Source organism: Tenrec ecaudatus, chromosome 9, assembly GCF_050624435.1.
Source record: "Tenrec ecaudatus isolate mTenEca1 chromosome 9, mTenEca1.hap1, whole genome shotgun sequence".
NCBI classification, from domain to species: domain Eukaryota; kingdom Metazoa; phylum Chordata; class Mammalia; order Afrosoricida; family Tenrecidae; genus Tenrec; species Tenrec ecaudatus.
This window is the reverse complement of record NC_134538.1, coordinates 136,907,863-136,931,714: the sequence shown is the minus strand read 5'-3', so window position 1 is coordinate 136,931,714 and position 23,852 is coordinate 136,907,863. Positions and strand designations below refer to the sequence as shown.

At 38.9% G+C, this 23,852-nt stretch overlaps 1 protein-coding gene across 1 annotated transcript in view; it reads left to right on the top strand.

The window, feature by feature from the left end:
• ASZ1 (ankyrin repeat, SAM and basic leucine zipper domain containing 1) overlaps nt 1–21,687 on the top strand; it is a 70,192-nt gene extending 48,505 nt beyond the window's left edge. The window contains exons 11-13 of the mRNA XM_075557687.1: nt 17,553–17,658; nt 18,389–18,502; nt 21,529–21,687. Of these exons, the coding sequence (XP_075413802.1) occupies nt 17,553–17,658; nt 18,389–18,502; nt 21,529–21,687 (379 nt within the window). The remainder of the gene's footprint in view (nt 1–17,552; nt 17,659–18,388; nt 18,503–21,528) is intronic.
• Nucleotides 21,688–23,852: the final 2,165 nt, after the last annotated feature.

Below are 23,852 nucleotides of genomic sequence, written 5' to 3'. Positions count from 1 at the left end.
TTTTGTGACTTGGCTTTCATCATTTTTTTATATTCTTGATGTCCTCCTATCAGGTCTTCTGTCAGTCGTGTTCAGTGCAGCAATTCTGCTCTTGAGATGTTCTCAACATTCAGGTGAGATAGACTCAGGGACATTTTTGGCGCGTGTGGCCCTGCAGTCTCTAAGGGCACCAGACGGCTCCGCCTTTATTTCAGGAAGAATGATTCCTCTCATTTCATTACTTTTCAAAGTCGTTTTGGCTCTGCCACAACATTCCCCTTCTTTTTAAAAGAAACTTGCCTATGTCAACCAAAACTTTTCCAAGATTTTGCACTACTGTACATTAATCTTCTTGATTAATTTAAGAGAAATTTACCTCTTTATTACATTGAGTCCTCTAATCCATAATCACAGTTTCTATGAATTTTAAATCTTGAATTCTTCTATCTGCATTTCTAAATTTTCATTACACAGGTCCTTTATATGTTTTGTTAGGTTTGTGCACAGATAATTCCTTTCTTTGGAGCAATTTACAATGATAATTGAGTTTTTTTGTGATTTTTGTGCGTGGTTATGTGCCTTGTGAACTTACTGAATTCCCTTTTTAGCATTAAGATTTTGGTGGATTTATGATTTTTTTATAAGCACTCCTGTAACCTGCAGTAAGACAGATGTATTCCTTTCTAACCGACCTTCTTTTTCTTGCGTATTATAGTGGGTACAACGTCCACCGTTGAGAAATCAGAGTAATGATAGCTTACCTAGCCTTGCCTTAGTCTTGATCTCAGTTGGAAAGCAGTCACTCCGTGCTTACGGTAAGGATGTGTCTCCATGAGACTGAGTAAGCTCTGTTCCTGTTTTTCAGAGAACTTTTATCATGATTGTAGTTGAATTTCATTACATGGTTGTATTGGAAACTCAGACCGGTCTAATATTACATTTCGTGCACCAGTATCCCACACCCTTAGTAACCATTCCCAGGGATATTCTCCAGGCTTTTGCTTGTACGTATTTGAGAACTCGAGCAGGTCTTTATGTGTGTAGCGCACTTCTTCTTGGATAATCATCTCAACCTCACCTTTAGGAGGTTTCTGTGACTTCATTTTAGTGACAGGTCTAACGGAAATAATGGGTGGTGAGGGTGTTTCCTGGGTGCTCTCAGCAATATCTTGCGAGGCATCTTCCTCAGGTAATGCTACTGATGCAGCCCCACCTGGCATATCAACTTGAATCGTTTGGCTAATCTGCTCAGGTATTTCTAAGGGCTCAGTATCCTCTTCTTCTGGATCATCAGCCCATATGTTCCCATCCCATGTTTCAGGGTCCCAACTTTTCCCAATTAATTCCCTTACTTTGGTTTCAGACACTACTCTAGATCTGCAATTCAGCTGCCGTTGTCATTCAGCCACTCGTATAATGAGACTCTGGACCTGGTTCTCAGCAATGTCAGCTCTTTTACTAGAGGAGAGAAGGCTCTCCTTTGTAGCACAGATGGAAGTTTTCAAATCTGTTAGTCTGCACCTGAGGTGTGCTTTTGAGGCTCTGAGATCATCCCTTTCCTTAACAACACTTTCCATTGTATGAAGGACCAGCCAACCAGCTTCGCTATACTTGTCATTATCACAAAACTCCTGGAAAATATCAAATATACGATTGCCTAGAGTATCTCCTTTATCCAGCACGTCATCTACTTTAGGTGCTACTTTAGATATTATCTTTGCTATTTCACACCATGGATTAGTACGGGTAGTAGACGTATCCCCGTCAAGACTAAATAGGTTGGAAAACCAATTTAAGAAATCCATATTTATAGTTTATTTCTCTAGAAGCACTCCTGGTACCAAAATGTATTGGACAAGGTTCTCTAGAGAGACAAACCAGATTGCTAGTAATTATATATAAATATATTTATAAAGATAGATATATAATTTGAGAAATAAACCGTTAAATAATATACAGATAATACAAGAAATTAACAGTTAAATTATAAAGCAGTGAGACACTAGCAGTCCTTCAAGTTTTGAGAGCTGCCAGGTGCCAGTCCCCTCCTGTAGAGAGAGCTGGGCTATATATACCCAGGCAGCAAACAGCAAGGCAGGTCCCCAACTGTCATCAACTGTCAGTCCCTAGCTCCAGAGATGAACATTCCAATCGTGTGGGCTTAAAGGGACCTCAACTTACAGCGACACAGTCCACAGGCTAGGCATCCCACAGGTAGTGTACCCCTTTAAATTGAGGCACAGAACAACCAAGGCGAGGCTCACCGAGCCATTTATCCCTCTGCCCTTCAGTTAATCCTACTTGTGTTTATCAGCCAGACTGGCACAATAAACTATAGCAATGGTTTTTTTGTCATTTGAGATAGTCATGGTTTTTCTTCATTAATACAGTGGATTATATTGTTTGATTAAGTCCCACTTAATCATAGTATTATCATCAAGGCCTTGAGATTTTTCTTCAGGTAGTGCTTAATTATAAATTCTGTGTCTTTCAATAGATTTCTTTCATACCATTTCATCTTGAGTTTTGATGATTTGAGTAATACCTTTTTTTCTCCGTGGCCATATTTAAGAATATCACGTTGTGCCTAGTGTTGTTTAAACCTTTTGCCACCTGCAGAATCTGCTGAGATAGCCAAGTTTATGCCTGGTGCTACTGGTTTTCTTCTGTTTTTTTCTTAGTCTTGCTAGAAAGAAGTTTATCAGTTTTAGGCTTTTTTTTTAAGTACTAGCTTTTTATTTCACTACTTTCTCTGTTTTCTAAGTTCATCGATGTCGGGTGTTATATTTGTTCCTTCCTCTAGCTTCATTTATTCTGATTTGCTTCTTAGAGATTCTTGAGTTGGATGCTTATTTATTTGATTTTTTTCTTTTCATGTATTTGTTTCACATAGCTATAAATTTCTAACTAGCACTGTTTTGTGTTGCATCCTACAAATTGTAATTTTATATGAATGTTATCCTTTTCATTCAGTTATATGTATATTTTTATTTCCCTTGAGATGTACTCTTATGTCCTCTTTGACAAAGAGATTATTCAGAGCTTCAGTGCTTAATTTCCAAATATTTAGAGATTTCGCCATCACTTGTCAGTTTACCATACTGTTGTGGCTTGTGTGTTGTTTTGATGCTGGCAGCTTTGTCACTGGTATCTGAAATGCCAGCAGGGTCACCCAAAGTGAACAGGTTTCACTGGATTTCCAGCCTAAGAACATTACCAAGAAGAAATCATCGCCTACCTCCAAGGAAGTATCCATGGAAAACCTTATGCATAGAATTGAATCACTATCGGACACCGAAGGCCTGATGAATTGGAAGCAGAACACTGTCAGTAGTAGTGCTGGAACACACTGGAAATGTGACTGTCAGGGTGTACGACAAGCTCTTGAGATAGTTAACTTTCTTGTGCCAACCTGGCCGATAAACACATGTGGGGTTAAGTGATGGGAAGAGAGATAAATGGCTCAGTGAGCCTTATCTTTCTGGTTCTCGGGTCTCTTGCTCGCTGATGGTTGGACTAAGGTGCAGCTGCCTTAGCCAGTTTCCCTGCTTTAGCTGGCAAGGCTCACTTCCTGTGAGACATTTCCTGAGGAGAAGCCACATGGACCTACCCCAGTGCAGCCCTGGGTGCTGGAGCAGCTGCTTGGAGACCCCTGCCAGTCGCTTTGGAGGCCTTATGCTTGTATGCTCGCTGATTCAGCTTTCCTCCTGCAGTCCGCGTCACTGTGTGTGTTTTGTGCGATTGAGGACTTTGTAGATTGGTGTCAGGCATACGGGCTAATGTTGGACTTATGGGCTTGGACAGCACTGGGTTGGGATGATTTCTTAATGTACAGTTACTCTCAGTTACTCTTTATATAAAACTCTTATGCATATGAGTTTCTGTGGATTTGTTCCTCCAGTCTCCCCAGACTAGCACATCTCTCAAAGGAGAGTGGACCATGGGGATGTGAATGCAGTAAACCCGGCATCTTCATTTGCTGGGGGAGCATGACTCAAGGTCGGAACACAGCTTCAAAAAATCTACTTAACAGAGTTTTGCATGTACGAAGTATGAATCTAGGAAAAATGGAACACATAGAGATCACTATCCTAGGCATCAGTGAGCTGAACTGGACTGGTATTGTCCAGAATAAACCAGAAAATCATGGTCCCTGTTCTAGGAATGGCATAGTGTAGAGGAATGACTTTTCATTGTTTATCTGAAAAGACATTTCAAGACTCATTCTGATGAAATACAGTGCTCTCTGTGAAAAGATTGTATCTATCTGCCTTCAAAGAAATCGCATCAGGACAGCTATTATTCAGATTTATGCACCAACCACAAAAGCTAGTCATGAAGAAATTGAAGAACTCTACCAATGCCTTCAATCTAAAATTGGGCAAACATGCCATCAAGATGCATTGATACTCATTGGCATTTAGAATGCAAAAGTTGGAAACAGGAACAGTAGTTGGGAAATCTGGTCTTAATGATAGAAATGAAGCTCGAGATCATATGATAGAATTTTGAAAGACCAATGACTTGTTCAGAGCAAAGACCTTTCTCATGAAAAGGCGACCGACTATACACACGGACTTCTCCAGATGGAATACACAGAAATCAAATTGACTACATCTGAGGCCAGGGAAGGTGCTACCATTGAAACCAGACCAGAAGCCGACTGTGGAACATGTCAATTGCTAATAAGTAAGTACAGGGTAAAACTACAGAAAATGAAAGCAAGTCCAGAGAACCAAAATATGACCTTCAGTGTATCCCACCTGAATTTTGAGAACATCTCAAGAATAGATTTGCCAGATTGGACACCAGTGTCAGGAGAGACCTGGTGAGCTATGAGAGGACATCGGGAACATCATTCATGAAGAATGCAAAGGTCACTTAAAAGGAGAAAGAAAAGATCCAAGTGGATGTCAGAAGATACTGAAACTTGATCTTCATCACAGTGTTACTTATGTTTTATTTTTTACTGCCATTAAGTCGATGCCAATTCATAGAGACCCTCTAGGACAGGGTAGAACTGCCCCTGTGAGTTTCTGAGACTGTGTACCAGAATAGAAACTCTGTCATTCTCCTGAGGGAGTGGCTGGTGTTTTAGAACTGCAGACCGTATGGGTCACAGCCCAGTGCATAACCACAGTGCCATCAAGGCTAAAGTCATTAAGTAGCTAAAGTAAATGGAAGAAATGATTCAAAGAGCTGAATAGAAAATGTTACAGGGCAGCTTGGGAAGACAAAGTATTATAGTACATTTGCAAACACCTCAGGTTTGAAAATCAAACAGGAAGAACATGCTTTGCATATCTTCAACTGAAAAACTGAAGAAAACATTCAAGCTTTGAGATGCAATATTGAAATATTCTACAGGAAAAGTATTGAATGATTCAGGACACATCAGAAGAAGATGGAAAGACTATACAGAGTCACTGTAACAAAAAGAACTAGCCCACATACAAGTATTTCAAGAGGCAGCATACGAGTAAAGAGCCAGTAAGATTGAAGGAAGAAGTCTTAAGTTGCACTGAACACATTAGCCAAAAAATAAGGCTCCAAGAACTGTTGGAATAGTAATTGAAATATTTCAACAGGCTGATGAACACTGAACACACTCGTGTATGCCAGCAAATTTGGAACGCAGCTACTTAAGAAATCCATATTTGTAACCATTCCAAAGAAAAGTGACCCTTCAAAATGTTCAAATTATGGAACATTATCATTTATAACACATGCAGGTGAAATTTTGCTGAAGGTCATTCAACAATGGTTGTGGCAGTACATTGCCAGGGGGCTGCCAGAGGTTCAAGCCAGATTCAGAACAGAATGTGGGACAAGGGATATCATTGCTGGTGTCAGATAGAGCTTGGCTGAAAGCAGACGATACCAGAAAGATAAACATTTTAGTTACTATGCCAAGGCATTCACTGTGTGGATCATAACAAACTAGGTAGCCTCGAGAAGAATTAGGATCCCAGAACACTACATTTGCTCACGTGGAACTTGTACATACCGTATATACTCGTGTATAAGCCGAGTTTTTCAGCACAAAAAATGTGCTGAAAAACTGGGGTTAGGCTTATGCACGAGTCAGTGGTACCCCAGCGAGGTGTAACATCTCGCTGCCCCCCTACCACCCAGGTAATGTGATGAGTGCTCGTTATCTTGCGGGTGATTGCCGTTTCTCCACTGTTCAATCAAAGCCCTGCTGACACTGCAGGGCTTTGAATGTTTCTTTACTCACATCTAGCCAATCAGAGCCGTCCTATGACATGTATCTTTGAATAAGCCTTTTAAAGACCGTGTGCGAAGGATGTGGCATGAATGGATGTCATCTGGTCAAGCCCGACTAACAAAAGGAGGAAATCTCATGAAGCCTGACATAGAGTTAATAGCAAAGTGGGTTCGAGATGCATGGGAAGACATTTCAGAAGACGTGGTGCGACGTGCCTTCCAGAAATGTGGTATTAGTAATGCTATGGATGGCAGTGAAGACTGCGCTTTGTATGAAAATGACAGCAGTGATGGTGATGACGGCGATCTCAGTGAGGACAGCGTCTATGAAGACCTCGCACCAGCTGAGGCTCTGCATTGGGATACGGATGATGATGAGGAAGAATCCAGTTTGGAAGGATTTTTAACTCTTTACATTTTAGCTTGGTTGCTGATTGAGCTCAGGGAATAGTACTCTCAAGGTATCATTGTTGAACATTGTTGTCCTTTTATTTATGTTTTTATTTAAAATAAATATTTAAATACATTACCCCCACTGATGTCTCAATTTTTAGTAATTTTATTTTCATTTGTTTTGATTATTGAAACTCACCGAAAGCTTCTGCATTTTCCACCCTAGGCTTATACTCGAGTCAATCAGTTTTTCTGGTTTCCCAGGTAATAATTAGGTTCCTCGGCTTATACTCAGGTTGGCTTATATTCAAGTATATACGATAGGTCAAGAGGCAGTTGTGCCCACAGAACAAGGGAATACTGCGTGCTTTAACATCAGAAAGGATGTGTGCCTGGTTTGAATCCTCTGACCATTCTTATTCAGTCTGTTTATGGAGCAAATAATCAGAGAATGTGGGTCCTATAAAGAATAGATTGGAGGATGATTTACTAACAGCTTGTGATAGTCAGATAGCACAGCCTTACTTGATAAAAGTAAGGACTTGAGACACTTGATGAAGATCAAGGACTGCAGCCTTGAGTATGGATTATAGCTCACTGGAAGAAGACCAAATCCTCACAACTGGACCAATAGGTAACTTGATAAATGGAGAAAAGGTAGACGTTGTCAAGGATTTTGCCCTGCTTGGATTCACAATATGCTCATGGAAGCAGCGGTCTAGAGATCAAAAGACATGTTTCATTGGGTAAGTCTGCTATGCAAGCTCTTTAAAGAGCAAGGATGTCACTTTAGAGACTAAGGTGCACCCTCCCTTCTACTCTTCCTGCCCCTTCACTCTTCCCCACTTCCTGTCCCTGGCTTCCAAACCAAAAACTTTTCCTGTGGTTGGAAACCCATTTGTTTCTATAAAACGATGGTGTCCTGAAATATTTTTCTTTATGAAATTAACTCACTTTGCTGAGCATCATGCCATCCTAATTTTGTCCATGTCATAAGGCAGTGGTTCTCAACCTGTGGGTCATGACCCCACTGGGGGCCGGGTCAAACGACCTTTTCACAGAGGTCGCCTGAGACCAAAGGAAAACACATACTTCTATCCGTCTCCAGGCAGGTCTGCCCACATGCAGATACACCCACATACGAGTACCTGGCATGAAGACTGTTACCCATGCTACACCATGCTTCAAGACAAAATTTCATTTATTTATCATTATAAATACTTCACAATATATAAATTACATATTGTTTTGTGATTAATCACTATGCTTTAATTATGTTCAATTTGTAACAATGAAAATACATCCTGCATATCGGGTATTTGCATTACGATTCATAATAATAGCAAAGTTACAGTTATGAAGTAGCAATGACAATACTCTTAGGGTTGGGGGGTCACCACAACATGAGGAACTGTGTGAAAGGGTCACGCCATTAGGAAGGTGGAGAACCACTGTCATAAGGTATTGGACAGACTTGTCTTTCCAGGATTCCACATTGTCCATTTTTTGCACATACCAGAGTTTATCCACCAAGTGTTTTATTGTGTTTTCATCCACTTGCGGTTTTAGGAATTGCTGCCACATGGGGATGCATATTTATGTTCGTGCTTTGTTCATTTCCTTAGGGTATAGACCAAGTAGAGAGAGAGTAGGAGTATATAGTATTTCGGTGTGCATTTCTTTAAAGAAGGGCCATAGTGTTTTCCACTTCTTTTACTTTAGGATTATGCACTCACATGGTTTCAAAAGACTTTGAGGGTGAGAAAAGTTGAATTCTGGAAACACCTGTTGATATTTTGGATATGAATCCCCAGTCCAATTTTCACTAAGAACAAATCATGAGGAAACTGATGAACATAGCGAGAGTAGATTGTGGGACTCGTGTGTTATAACTTTTAACAAAGTCCCTAATACCTTTTGAATAGGAAGGAAAAAATGTTCATTGGCCAGGATTTGCAGGTAGTCACATACTTTCCCACGAAACAGGTTGAGGAATTAGCATAGTTCGCTTGCCACGTGCTCGTTGTTTCCAGCTCTGGCTTGTTCAAAATGCTTAATGACGAGTGGAGACAAGTACTTTTCAAATATCAAAGATGAAAGGACGTCAGTGGCATGAAAGCGTTAGCTGGAGCTGTGCTGTTCACTAAGAAGAAGCACGCCATGAATGCGATTTAAAACTGTCTGGTTGCTACTGCTTAAAAGCAAAAAGAAATAGAAGATTTACTTTGGTAATACAGTAATATTTCATCATGTGATCTTTTAAACAATGACTTGTTGTACCTGAGGTTTATAACAGCACTACTTACAGTATCCAAAAAATGACAACAGTCCGAGTGTCCATTAGCAAATGAATGGATACGTAAAATGTGCATGTCCTTTAAAGAAGGAGCCCTGGTGGCATGGTGGGCTATGCATCATGCATGCTAGTCACAAGGTCAACTGTTTGAAACCTCACGTCCTCTATGGGACCAAGTTGAAACCTCCTAATCCTATAAAGGGTGAGTCTCGGAAACCCACAAAGCCAATGGGTTCTGCCCTGCCCCGCCTCCTAAGGTCGTTATGAGTTGGAATCAACTCCATCTGTAGCAGTGAGGTTATTTTGGATATACTGACAATGGAGTACTACTCTGCCATGGAAGGAATTGGCATTCTGAGACAGCTATGACATGAATGAGCTCTACAAAGATGATGGATAATGAAATAAGCCAGCCACAAGAGGACATGTATGACCTCACTTATGTGAAATACCTAAAATAGTTCAGTGTGGACAGAGAGAAAGTAGATTCGTGTTCTGGGAGGATAGAAAATGGGAGTTATTTAAAGGATGTAGTGCTCTTTTTGGAAGATGAAAAGTATTGGGAATAAATAGTGATGATGTTTCAAAAAATAATGCTCATGTATCTTACTTTTTGATCTAAATATTTTAAATTTGCCAGGTACTTTAAACTCACAGCAGATCTCAGTTCAGACAGATCATTTTTCAAGTGACCAATAACCACAAGTGGCTAGATGCAGTTCTCTAGAGACTCAAGATTTTCAAGATCCCTGGTAGGTTAAAGCAAACTTCCCAAAACTTAATAGGATCAAATTGAATAAGGATAATTTAAGAATCAAAATTAGCAATATTAATACAGAATGGGTGAAACCTAGAACACCTGAAAAAGGTTTTTAGTTGATTATCATCTGGGTTAATATTGCCATTTGACTAGCCACAAATTTTAACACTCCTAGAATACATTAATAGTACTACATTGTCCAGAATTAAGAATCTAATACATCCACTCCTCACTTATCAACGTGATTCGGTTGCAAAGACCAGGTTGTTATATGAAAGTGGGAGATTGCAGGTCACCACATGCAGGATGACTGAATCAGTATAACTGCCAAACTACATGATGCAGCATGTTGACACACAACCTTATCCATCACAGCCACTGTTGATTCAAGCACCTCAATATTCTTACCTCAGTCTTCATTACTGCTAGATATTTGTTGTTGGATAGACTTTTGACAGTTGCATATGATAATGAAATGATCAATACTTCAAGGAGTCAACATAGTTTCAATATAATAATACATCTGAAGTTTTCAGATTACAGTAGAAATTTAAGTTTAGCACAGAAACATGTTCAGGATCTCTTCTACTTCTAAGATGATATAATTGTCAAGGTTTATGTTCAATCATTTTGTTAAATTATTTTTAAATATAATCATTTCCTAGGTTAAAGATAATTGAAATTTTGGAATCAAATAATTGATCTTGCTTTAATTCTCCCTCCCACACAACTAGGCAGTTGCTCTGTCATTAAACAGCACCACTGGATAACCCGCCTGTGGTATTTTCTCTCTTACGTTTTAAACAATGGCGTTCTTCACTTTGGGGGATTGGTGCGCCAAGTACCGTGTGTACTCGTGTATAAGCTGACTTTTTCGGCACATTTTTATGCAGTTTTGTGGTAAAATTAGGTGCCTCAGCTGATATTCAGGGTGGCGTATACTCGAGTATATACAGTAAATTTTCCTTCTTCCTCACATTTTACCTGGTCTTGCTCATTATCTTTTATTCAATTTACTTTGCTTATGTAATCTCTTCGTTTCTCTTTCTGTTTGCTCTTTCAATGCTTAGGAAGTTTACTTCCTCCTCCTTTTAGTTTCATGTATGTAAAAAATAACGGAATAATTATTATAGAAGAAAAGTTCCTGTTCACCTGGCAAAGAAGCGTGTTTGCCTTTAGTGCTCTTAAAAGTACATACAAGTTCTTTGTTAGAAGTCCCATAAACATGCTTATACTTCCTCCATTTCCTTTAATCTTCCTTCTAATAACAGATTAGTAGTATTTTATACTTCTTATTACTAATGTGGCAGTTTATTTTCCACTGAGGCTTTTTATTTATGACATTCCAGTTTAAATGTTTCCTCTTCGAAGGAATATAGAATTACCCCCTTCACTCCACCCCCACCATCCCCCCAAAAAAGGAACATAAATGAGAAGGTATATACCTGACCAAGCCAAATATGTATCAGAAGAGACTGCGTCTTGTATATACTTCAGAACATACTGAGAATTATAGTTCCTTACCTTGCTGTATTATTAGGATCTTCTGGGGAGTTTAATCTCTGTCTTAACCTTAGTATCCAGTGCTTGTGATACAACTGAATAAAAACTTGATGGAATGAGTAAATAAATGTATCCAAGGATTACAGTACCTAATAACATGCACTATAAAAACATCTTTACATGAGTAGCCTGTCTGAGACAAACATTACAACTATGACAAACATTTATTAAAGGTGCAAGTAATATTATCACACTATTTTATAATTCATAAAAGTTCCATGGAATGATTTAGATGGTTCATATTTCTTTAAAATATTGTAAAGTTGAAATTATATATTAATATACATTAATATATCTTATAAAAAGTAAATTCACACTAATTCCATGTCATTGTTTAAAAATTAATGTGTCTTCAATATTTAAGTGCATTCAGTTATGAAGACAACATTCCTGAGCTTTGAGCCTCTGTTCATTTCCCTTTTTTCACCATTGCTTCTATGCAGGGATACTCTAAGTTCTACATGACTGACTTGTAAGTTAAATTTTGGAACTTATTTGTAAGATGGCATGGTTACCTTATGAATTTACTTTGTGGTATTTAATAGATGCAAAGAATGTGCAGATTTTAAATGGTTCACTTATTAAAACTGCTGAATTTTTCAAAATATAAAACCAGCAGACATACATCCCAGGAATTTGACCTTGTTATTAAATCACAGACTTTGTTTACATGCTGTTATGGAAAAGGTTTTACTTCCCATTTGCTCAAAGTCATTCTTTAAAGAAGAAATTAGTCATTAAGTCATAAGAAAACTAACAGCAGGAAAAGTTGAACTGATTGATTATAATCTCGTGGTAATGTGACTTCAACAATTTAGCTACTGATTTATTTTAAGATCCTTTGCTTCTATGTGTTAAATTTTCTAAAGTACTCTGTTACAAGAACATATTCGCCTTCCTATGTTTTAAGAATTAGAGAATGCAATTTCAAATGTCAAGAACCATGCCATTATCACTGGGAAATACAGAAATAATGCATAGTTACCTGTGTATTGAAATGTTTAATTTTGCCTAGGCCTTTCTCAGTCTACGTAACATCCACTTCAATGAGTTAAGTGTGCGTCTCAAAATTCTGACCATTCCTGCTCGTCACACATACAAAAAGAAACATCTGTGCAGAGTTCAGTTTTATAGATAAAGATATTATTCAAGCGATTATTTATAGCATTGTAAAACTGGAAACAATCTAAATATTTAACACTAGAAATGGCTTAGCTAACATATTACATAAAATTACCTGTTATTAAAATTATTCTGACGTAATGCTTTGGGAAATGTTCATAATATAAAAAGCACAACACCAAATGGCATGTGAAGTGTGATGCCAGTGTATATGTTCATAGGCAAATACTAACAGAAGAAGATATATACTTTAAGAAAATATTTTATAGTACTTGCAATTCTGCTTAGGTTACAATAAAATTGTTGATTTTTAATTTTGCATATAATCTAAAATGAGCATGTAGTGCCTCTATTTGGAAATGTAAAGTTTATCTTAATAATAGAAAAGTTTTAAGTATGTGATTTCACTGAGCTTACACTAAGTTACACTAGAGTAACAACTTCTAAATCCCCATGGTGTGTAATGGCAGTTTCTCTCCTGTGAGTGGACTGAAGGGCCTCTGCTCCTGTGGTTATTCTCAGAGCAGACTGGAGGGAGAGCTCCTCTCTGGGATGCCCTCGGCTTCTGGTGTTGGGAAACGAGGCAGGATGGCACAGTTGTTCTCGCTTAGGGCTTCTGCTCAGACTTTCGGTCGTATTTTATTTGTGAAAGTAGTCACGTGGCCTGGTCTTTTGTCATTGAGACACAAAAGAGAATCCTCTGGTAGCAAGGAACAGTTAAGCTCCGTACAAGAAACATCATAATTTTAACAAAGAAGGCAGTCTACTCAATCTCCATCATACCTTCTTGTCTGAATTCCTTAAGGATAAAATACTGACTGCCCAGTAGAGCTGTGCGGGTTCTCTTGGCTTTGTCCAGCCACAGCTTAGGCGGCAGAATGACTTCTTTGCTTTTGAAAACATGAACGAGGCTCTTCATAAGGCAGATCTGCCCTATGAAATGTGTCGTTTGATTTTTTGACTCTCACTTGTTTCGATAGTGATTGTTGATCAAGTAGAATGAAGTTATTGACTTCAGTTTTTCTCCATGTATTGCAATACTGCTTATTCTTGAGTTACAATCGTCTTCATTTTCTGTATGCTCAGACTTAATCCATGCTGAAAGGTGTGTGGATTACACTCTCCAGCATATGCATGCGTGTCATCCGTCGATGCTTCAAGCTAGACTTCTTCAGCAGTTCTTTCAGGTGTCATCACTTCCAGTGAATCTCAGCAAAGTCTGTCATCTGCCCGTGGCCGGTGCTCAATGGGTCTCCTCTTTAGATACTGCTAAATACCTTCCGATGGACCGTCCCACATGCCTTCCAGGTCTTGATATGTAGACCGTCCCCTTACTTTTTGCCATTTTGCTATAAGGTGTTCCTTACGGTATTATCATTTGCATAGCCTTTCTCTGACTTGCCTGCTTACCTTCTGTTGGGTTATATGTAAGTTTCTGTGGAGCTGCCAGTATTCACTGGTTTCTGTCTTCAGAACCACCTCCGCATTGCCAGAATCCATGAACTTACCTTTGTCTTAGGTCTGACGTTTTCCCTCTTCTTGAATCCATCCTCTTCAGGGCCTTTCATGACTCTTGGTTCTGACTTTCCTCCACTTCTGCCCACCCTTCCCCAGCGCATGCATGCTTTCTCTCTTTCTTCTCCGGGACCGACCATCTTGACTTCTGTTGGTGACTCAACCACAGAGACTGCTAATACCATTGTGGTGTATACTTATGGTCAAAAAGGAAGGAGATACTGAGTTAGTGAAAATAAAGATGTTGTTTTTCCCACCTACATTGATGGACTGTCTGAAGTCTACCTACACTCAGGGTCTGAGGACCTCAGCTGAAAGCAGTGGTTCTCAGCCTTCCTGGTGCCACGACCCTTTCATACAGTTCCTTGTGTTGTGGTGACCACCCCCCAACCATAACAGTATTTTCTTTGCTACTTCATAACTAATTTTGCTACTGTTATGAATTGGGTGACCCCTGGGAAAGGGTCATTCGACCCCAAAGGGCTCACAACTCGCAGGTTGAGAACCGCTGGCTTAAGTCCTCCTATAAAGACCTACATTTTCTTTTTATAAAAAAAATTAAGTTAGAATTTTAATAAATTGTCATAAAGGGGGAAAAGCTTGCCATAAAAATATATAATAAGAAATGTACAATCCAGTCTCTAATCTTAAAAAATAGGGCCTAAAATAAGACAATGGTGGTGGGGGGAGGCAATCTCCTAAATTTCCAAGTAAGATTATCTACACCCCCTATTTACTAGTAAGTAAATATTTTAAAAATAATTTTAACATAAGTATCCATTCGTTAATGAATTTTTTACCATGCCCACCATATATACAATGTCCCCGGTGCCATAAGACTTTTTTGATTTGTTTTAACTTTTTGTGAATTATGTGAAGGTTTATGGAGAAAAATCATCAGTCAGCAATTCATACACATTTTGTTTCAACTCATCCATTTAAATCATCTCAATTGTCATCACTTAATCCCATTTATCCTTGTGTTTCCTGTTGCCAGTCCTCCTCTCTCCTAACTCTCTGAACTTTGTGGCTGTGTAAATTTTTTCAACTTAAATGGTTGTTTATTCCATTACAGAAGTGAGTTCAACTCCACTCCTGCACAGTGACAAAGGGCTGTATTCTCAGGGATCCCACCTACCTCTATCCAACCAGTACGCCTGGTGTCTTTTACGGTTTTTGAGTTGTGTCCTGCATTTGTTTTTCTTGCTCTGCCCAGGCCCTTGTAATGGGTTCTTTTTCAGAGCAATTGGTGGTGATAGCCAGGCGCCATCTAGTTCGCCTAGGTTTGTGGACACTAATGATTAGATGCCCAGTTGGTTGGGTCAAGTGTTTCTATATATTTCCATTTTTTATCCTTATCTTCCACACTAAGAACAATAGTTGAACCTTAGATGGCTGCTCAGAAGCTAATAAGACCCCAATCAATACTCCCCTAAGTAGTATGTAGAACATTGTCTTCATGAGCTATGTTAAGTCTAGCCCTATATTTTCCATTGGTTACTGTCATTTCCACCTGCATGTCTAACCATGTTGCAGTGGTCATCATTTAAATGTGCTTGGGTGTTAGCAGTGCTCCAGGCACAGTGCTAGGTGCCTCCCATCCGTGATTGTAGTGCTCCTGAAAAGTGCCCTTGTCTTTGTGCTTCCCGAGTCACAGTGTCCTCACGTGTAGAAGAATAAAGTCATGCAGAAGCTGTGGAAACCTCAACCTCCAAATAGTAAAGCTAGTAGGTGTGACAGCTTCAGTTCACGTCACCGTGATCCCAGAGCCTGTGCTTCTACTTGGGAGGCCATACTGGTTTCTCTTCATGCTGGCCTTTGCCCACCCCTCACCCCTAAGTACTCATAACGGTTGTGGGCTGACACCACCTTCCACTGCAGTGAGAAACGGGATGCACTGTAGAATTCCATGCTTCTACACGTAGTTTATCACCAACTTTCTTTGGTGTCTTCTCCAAAATGTTTCTTTAAGACTGCTTTACCTGCTCCCAATCTAACCAAGTGACACTGTGGTCAGTTGCCATCTAGCCAGCTCCATGTCCTGGAGTGACCCCAACAGAGTGAAACACTGCCCAGTCCTGTGCCATCCTTGTAATTGTTGCTGTGCGTCAGCCCCCTGTTGCCAGCCCGTGTCAGTCGGCTTTGCTGAGGGCCTTCATCTAGTTTGCTGAGCTTTACTTCAAGAATGGTGTTCCTCCTCCAGGGGCTCACTGCTCGTAACAAGTCCTAAGTGTGCCAGATGACCGCTCACACACTCACTTCTAAGGAGCATTCTGGCTGTACTTCATCCAAACGGATGTGTTTGTTCTTCTCATTTAGTATTTCTTGCCAACGCCACCATATTGCAGTTCTAATACTGCCTTCCTCGTAGAATCCAGCTTCTGGGATTATGTGCGCAAGATCCACATTGATTAAGGATGGGAAAGGATATAACGCTGACATAACACCTTTCCTGATTTTAAAATGCTGCATCCCCTTTGTCCTGTTAAAAGACATTTTCTGATTTTAAACCACACACAATCCCCTTTTTCTGTTCCTCCGCTATTTCATACAGTTTTCACTACCTGGTTTGTTTGTTTGTTTGTTTTCCAGAAGTAGTTCACCAGGCCCTGCTTTCCGATCTTAACAGTCTGGAAGTTCCACCAGACCCCCCCCTTCACGGTAGCCTGCTGGTGTGGGCAGTTTGGGTTACTTTGCTTTGGGCCTCCCAGCCGTCCACAAGGCCCCACAGTCCGACAAAGCAGCGAGTGATGTCCCTGTCTTAGCAGGTCCTCCACTGAAGCATTCTTTCCCATTTCCTACATGGATGTTTAAAATCCTACTTGTACCACGTCTCAAGTAAACTTTCTAATACAAAAGTATGATTTCCTCTTTGTTAAAATCCTGTAGTAGCTTGACATTATCAGAAAGATACAACCTAGTGCCTTAGCATGCACATACTTCCTTTAAAAGTCCGCTCAAAGTAGCTTCCCTGGTTTTCTGTACCTCTTGCTTTCCTTGTAGTGTGGCCACCTTCTAGTCCTGTACTAGTCACTTCATCTGGAATCACGACCTTTCATTTTTAAACTGGCAAACTTATCGTTGAAACTCAACATTCAACTCAAGTATTCTTATCCCTCTAAAGCCTTTCTGATTTCCTCATCCCACCACACTGTGCATTTGTTGGTGTCTTACTAGAAATCGATGTTGTAACATCTAGCTCCCCCTAAAAGCCCAGTGCCATCTGACTGTCAGCAGCTTCATATGGTGTTTCCAGGACTCTATTCTTGAGGAGGGCAGGCAGCTTCATCTCTCTCCCAAGGATCTGCTGAGAGGTTTGGCTAGCTGTCCAATGCTTCCTGACAGCACCAGGGCTCCATCTAGCTCACAGATGTGGTTGCTTCACAGGAAACTTTATACAGTGCCAAGTTCAGTGTCTGTACATAGTAAATCCTCAAGTTTTGCATCTTTCACTTCTGCGTCTCTGAGTAGCTGCTATGGTTGTATTTACAAGCCTCATCTTGATCCTTGATCCTCAAGATGAGAGACTTGGTTTCCTTTGTATACTTATTATTTATATGTGTCTTTCTCATATATTGCCTATTCCATAAATATTTTTGAAAGAATCTAGTTTTGTGAATAGGTTTTGAGTAACTACCCCATAGAGTGAATAACCTGCCTCTATTGGTGATTTTTGTTGTTTTTTCCTTCCTTTAGTGGTGATGAGTTCCTGAATTTCCTTCTGAAATTAAACAAACAGTGTGGCCATTTAATAACAGCCGTACAGAATATCATAACGGAGTTGCCTGTAAACTCTCACAAGGTATTCTGTGAAATTTACTAAGGGGAAAAAGAAGCATGACTATTGGGGAACCTTTCCAACAATTTCATAAATATTCAAAACCAGTACTGATCTGGTTAAATTGTATCCATTCTTCCACAAAATTATGTAAAATCTAAAGTCACTAAGTTTAATACTGTGACTTTACATACTAATTACTTGAAAACTTTGTTTCATAGCACTCAAAAAGAAAACGAATCAGATTAAAAATTAAATTGTTCAGTGTATTAAATTTAATACTTGTTCTTAAATAAGAGAACCACATGAAAGCTGAAACAAAGCTTTAAAGATGCTAAAAAAGCAGATCACTGTCAGATATTGTAATGAACAATATTTTGAAATAAAGTGTAAGTGACCTATAAAAGTAAAATTATTTTATAGTTTTCATGTCAGTTAAATTTAACTACTTGCCTATAGTAAAAGATTTTAAAGTAGCTTGTTTTCCTATAATTTGTATATAGCATTTATGTGAGAAACTTGTCATTTGTGAACCTTCATGAATTGATTTATCCAATAAAAACATATAAGTACTTTCAGCAAATTGACTTGATTATTGGTTTAAAATTACTCATTTTCTTTTGCCATCAAGATTTATCTTGAAAAATGTTTTAAATTACAAGTTAATGCTGAAAATGCTTTCTACTCTGTGTGGCTCTTAATTTGTGAAACATTTTTCCATTCTCTGAAATATGACTTCTGGAAATATTCACAGATAGTGCTAGAATGGGCTTCTCCCCGGAATTTTACTGCTGTTTGTGAAGAGCTGGTTGCTCATGTCGACGGTCTGAGGGAGGAGGTCTGCACACTGAAAGACTTGATTCACAAGGTATTGATGCAACGTAAAGAAGTAAAACTCTAAGAATCATGTAGAGCAATATCTTAATCAATGAAACTACTCTGATAAGAGAAACGTAAGCGCCCATTAGACAGCTAGGGCAACAAGGGTCATTATTGTTTGAAAGAATGTGGGCTTTGGTTTTATACTCATAAAAAAGTGCCCATCTGGATTTTAAAATAGTGGCATATTCTCTCTCTCTCTTTCGCTTTCTCTCTCTCTCTCTCTCTCTCTTTCTCTCTCAAAAGGGCAGAAAACAAAATCTAAGTTCCTGAAATGGGAGACTTTGTTGAAGATGGGTAATAAAAAAAGGAAATCTCTTTCTGTCAGCGAAACAACTCATTTCTGAGTTCTCCAAGTTTGCTTAATTAAACTTGGTATCTGTAAAGCTTGGGATAAATAAATGGATGTGAGATTAGTTTATGCATTAAATTTTAATAGCTCTATTTTTATAACCCTCAACTCACTTAAATTAGCATTGTATCCACAAAGTTATTCCCCTGAAAACAAACTGTGCATGTTCTGGCTAATCTGTTATAATTGCTGTTATTATATATATAATTAAAAGAGTCTTAAAGTGAGAAGAAAATTGAGACATAACTTCTACAAAATAGCAGGGTAAAAAAGCATTATAAATGAAGCAACTGAACAAAACACTCATGGTTTCTGTAGAACTCTTTTTTCCAGAGAAAGAGGCATTTAGAAGCTGTATTATCTCTGATATCTATTCATTCAACAAGCATTAAGGCAGTCGCTTGCTACCCTCAGGAAAGCTAGCAGCTGAGCTTACTGCCAGCCCAGGATCTATAGCCACAGGCATCCTCACCCACCTCGTCTGGAGACACTGATAGACTGCACTATCGATTTACTTGACCTGGTGCTTTTTCAATAGCCATCCAAGGAAATGGGAGTATTCCATATGAACACATTTTCTGCATCACGAAGACACCTTATGGAACTATTTGGTTTCTTCAAGATGAGTTAAACAGGCAGGGGGAGGGGAGACTTAGAGAGTTAATATAAAATTAATTTCAGGGAGAGAAATAGATTTTTCTTAAAGTAAGGAACACTAGGGTCTGTCTTTGACTCTAAAACATAATCCTATTTGATATAATATTTTAATGCTTAGTTGTAAAAGAAAATGTTTCATTTAGCTAAATGGAAGACCTTTCTGTAACTTTCCTTTTCTTACATTTCCTTGCAAGGACTAACCTTGAAAACATGGTTACTGGTCTGTAATTATGGCAGGCCTTGATTTTGGAGTCAGTTAGTGGATTAATTTTCTGGATTCCTTAACAAGTGGTAATCAACTTAATTGGATTTGATTTAGGGAAATTTAGAGCTTCCAGGTTTGGGGATGGGCTGCAATGCCTATTAACTTTATATATTTAAAAGTTTACTAGTAGTGGGTGATGGTGAATTTTTGTAAAATAAAAAAAGAAGAAAGACACCTATGAGTTATCACAGACAAGTGTATGGAGGTGACAAAGAGAGAGGGTGGGAGAGGTCAAGGCTAGACTTTAACACCACATCACTCTCTTTCAAACCAACACACTGACAGGCTCTTGTCAGAAAGGGTCATTCTCAGTAATTGGTTAATAAAAGGAATGACTGTCTCAGGATTCAGTAAATGGAGCATCAGTGTCAGAAAGGAATCTGTTGCTGAATGAAGCCATTTGGAAGTTAAACTAAGATTACAGTTAATAAGATTGGCATTGGAGTCCTTTTTCTGCTTTAAATTTCAAATTAATGTTGCAAGCTTTATCAATTAAATATTTACCCTGTAGATTTTAGAAGTGCCTGTTCCTACATTGGTGAAAGTATTTATAGCACCACTCCAGCACAGGATGTTTTCAGTAAATAGCACTCAATAAATATGCCTAACTCTCTCAATCTAAGATCTTTTGGTTTCTGTTCATTTTCCCTTTCCTACCTTCCCAACAGCCATATTGTTCTCGTTCATTCTCTCTCTCTCTCTCTCTCTCTCTCTCTCTCTCTCTCTCTCTCTCTCTCTCTCTCTCTCTCTCTCTCTCTCTCTCTCTCACACACACACACACACACACACACACACACACACGCCATGCAAACGCAGTTTAGGGGTATAGAGGGACTTTTTAGCAAAAAAAATCTGTTGTGTCATATTTAGAAACTCAGTCATGTACTTTCATTGCTATAAAAGTGCTGAAGTGTCATTTAAATGTCTGTTGACCTTCATTCCAACTGTTTTTAAGAAAAAAGATTCGGTTTCTAGCATTAGAATCTCATCATCTAGTTTTTGCCAAATTTCATGTATTACAAGTTTGCTTTAAAGTTGATTCATTTTTTTTTCAATTCTTTTTTTTTTATTTTAACAATTTATTGGGGCTCATACAATTCTTTTCACAGTTCATACATATACATACATCAATTGTATAAAGCACATCTGTACAGCCTTTGCCCTAATCATTTTTTTCTCTTTTCTTCTTTTACATTTTATTAGGGACTCATACAACTCTTACCACAATCCATACATATACATACATCCATTGTATAAAGCACATCCATACATTCCCTGCCCCAATCATTCTCAAGGCATTTGCTCTCCACTTAAGCCCCTTGCATCAGGTCCTCTTTTAAATTACCAAGGGCATATGAGGGAGGGGGGAATGGGGAGGGAGGGGGAAAAAAAAAGAGAACCGGATTCATTTTTATAAGATCAATTAATAAAATATATATCAACTGTCCCTTCCCATATGTAGAAATAGAAATGTAAGACTAACATTAAAGGAACTTTATCATTATATAAAACACTGTTTTAGAATGTGATCATGTATAAGCACATTTGCCGTAATGCTAACGTGAAACAAAAATTTGACATATTGGGATCCTGGTGAAAGATAAGGCTGTCTTTTAAAACCATGTGTTCACTGTACATCTTCTCTGGGAATCTTGAGGTGTCTTTTCTCTCAATTAATGAATTAACATTACTGTATTCTTAACAGTAAAGGCTTTTAATTTTTTTCTCTACTAAATATTAGCTACAAAATGAACGGGAAAGTGATCCTACTCATATACCCTTGGTGGAAGAAGTGTCGCCATGGAAGAGTAGAATTTTGAAGAGGACAGCCATGACAGTATGTGGATTTGGGGTTCTTCTTGGCATTTTCAAGCTGACTTTCCAGAGAAAATTACTGTAATTTTTTAAAGCAATACATGTAAATATTTTAAATTTATCTTACTCAAACTATTAAACAAAAATTGCTTTTATCCATTTGTGCCACAATAGAACTTTACACTCTTTGCCAGTACTTCAGCCAAAAAAATTATGGTAGCATAAATAAGAATATTTTTCTTTAGAAAATGGTTTTGCAGTTTTCATTATATATATTTTGTTGTATTTATGTTGATTTTGATCAAGCAATAACTTGTAAGTAATTCTTTAGTTTGATCTTACTGTAAATCACATCTGAAATAAGTGGTTAATATTCTTTGCAATCCGAAGAGTATGTTCCAAATAAAGATATAACCAAACACTTATTCACATTTGTTTTCTGGGTTTGAATGCTTAGAGCCATAGGTTCATAGGACAACTCAATCAATCAGCATAACATAGTTCATACCCAAAAAATCCTAGTTAGGTGAATAGCTCCTACATTTTTTAAGCTTTTAAGCAGCCATCTCTAAGACACAACCACAGGCCTCTCCTCACCTGGTACAAAACAATGGGAAGGTAATCAAAAGAACAAAAATGAGACAGTTTGACACAAGCCCCAAACCACCTCGCTCCTGAGTTCAGGGGAACTAGATGGTACTGGGCTACCACCAGAGACTGTTCTGACCCAGTCGGGAGTTCGTTCCTAATGAAATGGGAGGAAATTACAGAGCAAAAATCAAAGTCTTAGTTCAATAGGGGGAGTGAGGCTGACAAAGTAGAGAACATAGGACTCCTTGAGACACACTAAGCCTAGAACCAGCCAAACCCCAAGAGGACAGTTTAGCACACTAAAGTGACGCATGCCATACGAGACTGCACCTGGCCACAGCACCCGCACGGTTGTCAGACTGCTACCTCTTTCGAGAGTCTCTGGGTAGTGGTGCCTGGTCATTCTTAGTTGGTGGAGCGATTTATCGAGTTCATCATGAGACTTGGGGGCTAACTAGGTAAGCTGCCCTGGAGTGGTGGGGGGTAGGGGTTCGGCTCCCCAGTACCAGATCTGGGATGCCCTTTGATGTCCAGGACTCTATGCTGACTGGCTCTGTGTGTGCCTACTTACCATTGTTGGTAGAGTAGGAATTTAGAATTACCTCTGCCATTTTACTTTTTGCTTTCTATGTCTCATTCATTTTTGTGTCTCTTGGGGCTCAATGATTAAAGCAGGGGTCCTCAAACTTTTTAAACGGGGCCACTTCACTGTCCCTCAGACCCATTGGAGGGCCGGACTGTAGTTTTAAAAAAGAAAACTAAACAAATTCCTTTGCACACTGCACATACCTCATTTAAAACATATCTTACTAAAAACAAAATGGGGCAAAAACACCCGGCCGGCCGGATAAATGTCCTCAGCGGGCCGCATGTGGCCTGCGGGCCATAGATTGAGGACGCCTAGATTAAAGCATTGGTCTGCTAAAGGCATGGCCCGAAGCCCACCAGATGTTCTGTGGGAGAAAACTGAGGCTGTGTGCTCTCCTAAAGATGTACAGCCTTGGAGACTGCAGAGCAGTTCTGTCCTGCAGGGTTCCTAAGAGTATCGGTTACATGCACTGGGCATTCTTTTTCAGCTTGCGTTTGTATTAAGTGAATAATTTCTAATGTAACATTTTAATCCCTTTAGGGGTCTTTTTTTACTACATATCTTAGTTATTTTCTAGTTGCCTTTGGGCGCATGACATTGTAATGTATCAGAATCTGCATCAAATGTATACTAAGTTCATTCCAATGAGTATAAAAACAACTCCTATATCTTTCTGTATTTCTTCCTCCCATTTGCCTGCTATTGTGCATGCTGCATCTATATACAAAATCCTGAATTTTTTTCAGAGGTATATGTATTCAAATTGTTTTACAAAACAACCTTATCACCTTCAAAGTACTCTTACACTTAAGACATGTCAAATCTGTGATTCCATTCTTGGAAACATTTTTCATGCTCAACTGTTTGGATGCTGACAGCACCGCCCTCATTTTTCTTTTCCCCTCTTCTATGTCATCAAATCACTGTCCTTTCATGTCCCTCTTCATTCGCAGAAGCAAAAAGAAGTCACAGAGCAAAGTCAGGTGAGTAAGGTCCATGGAGCAAGAGAGGCATACTGGTTTTTGCCACAAACTGGTGCACTGAGATGGCTGCGTGAGCAGGTTCATTAT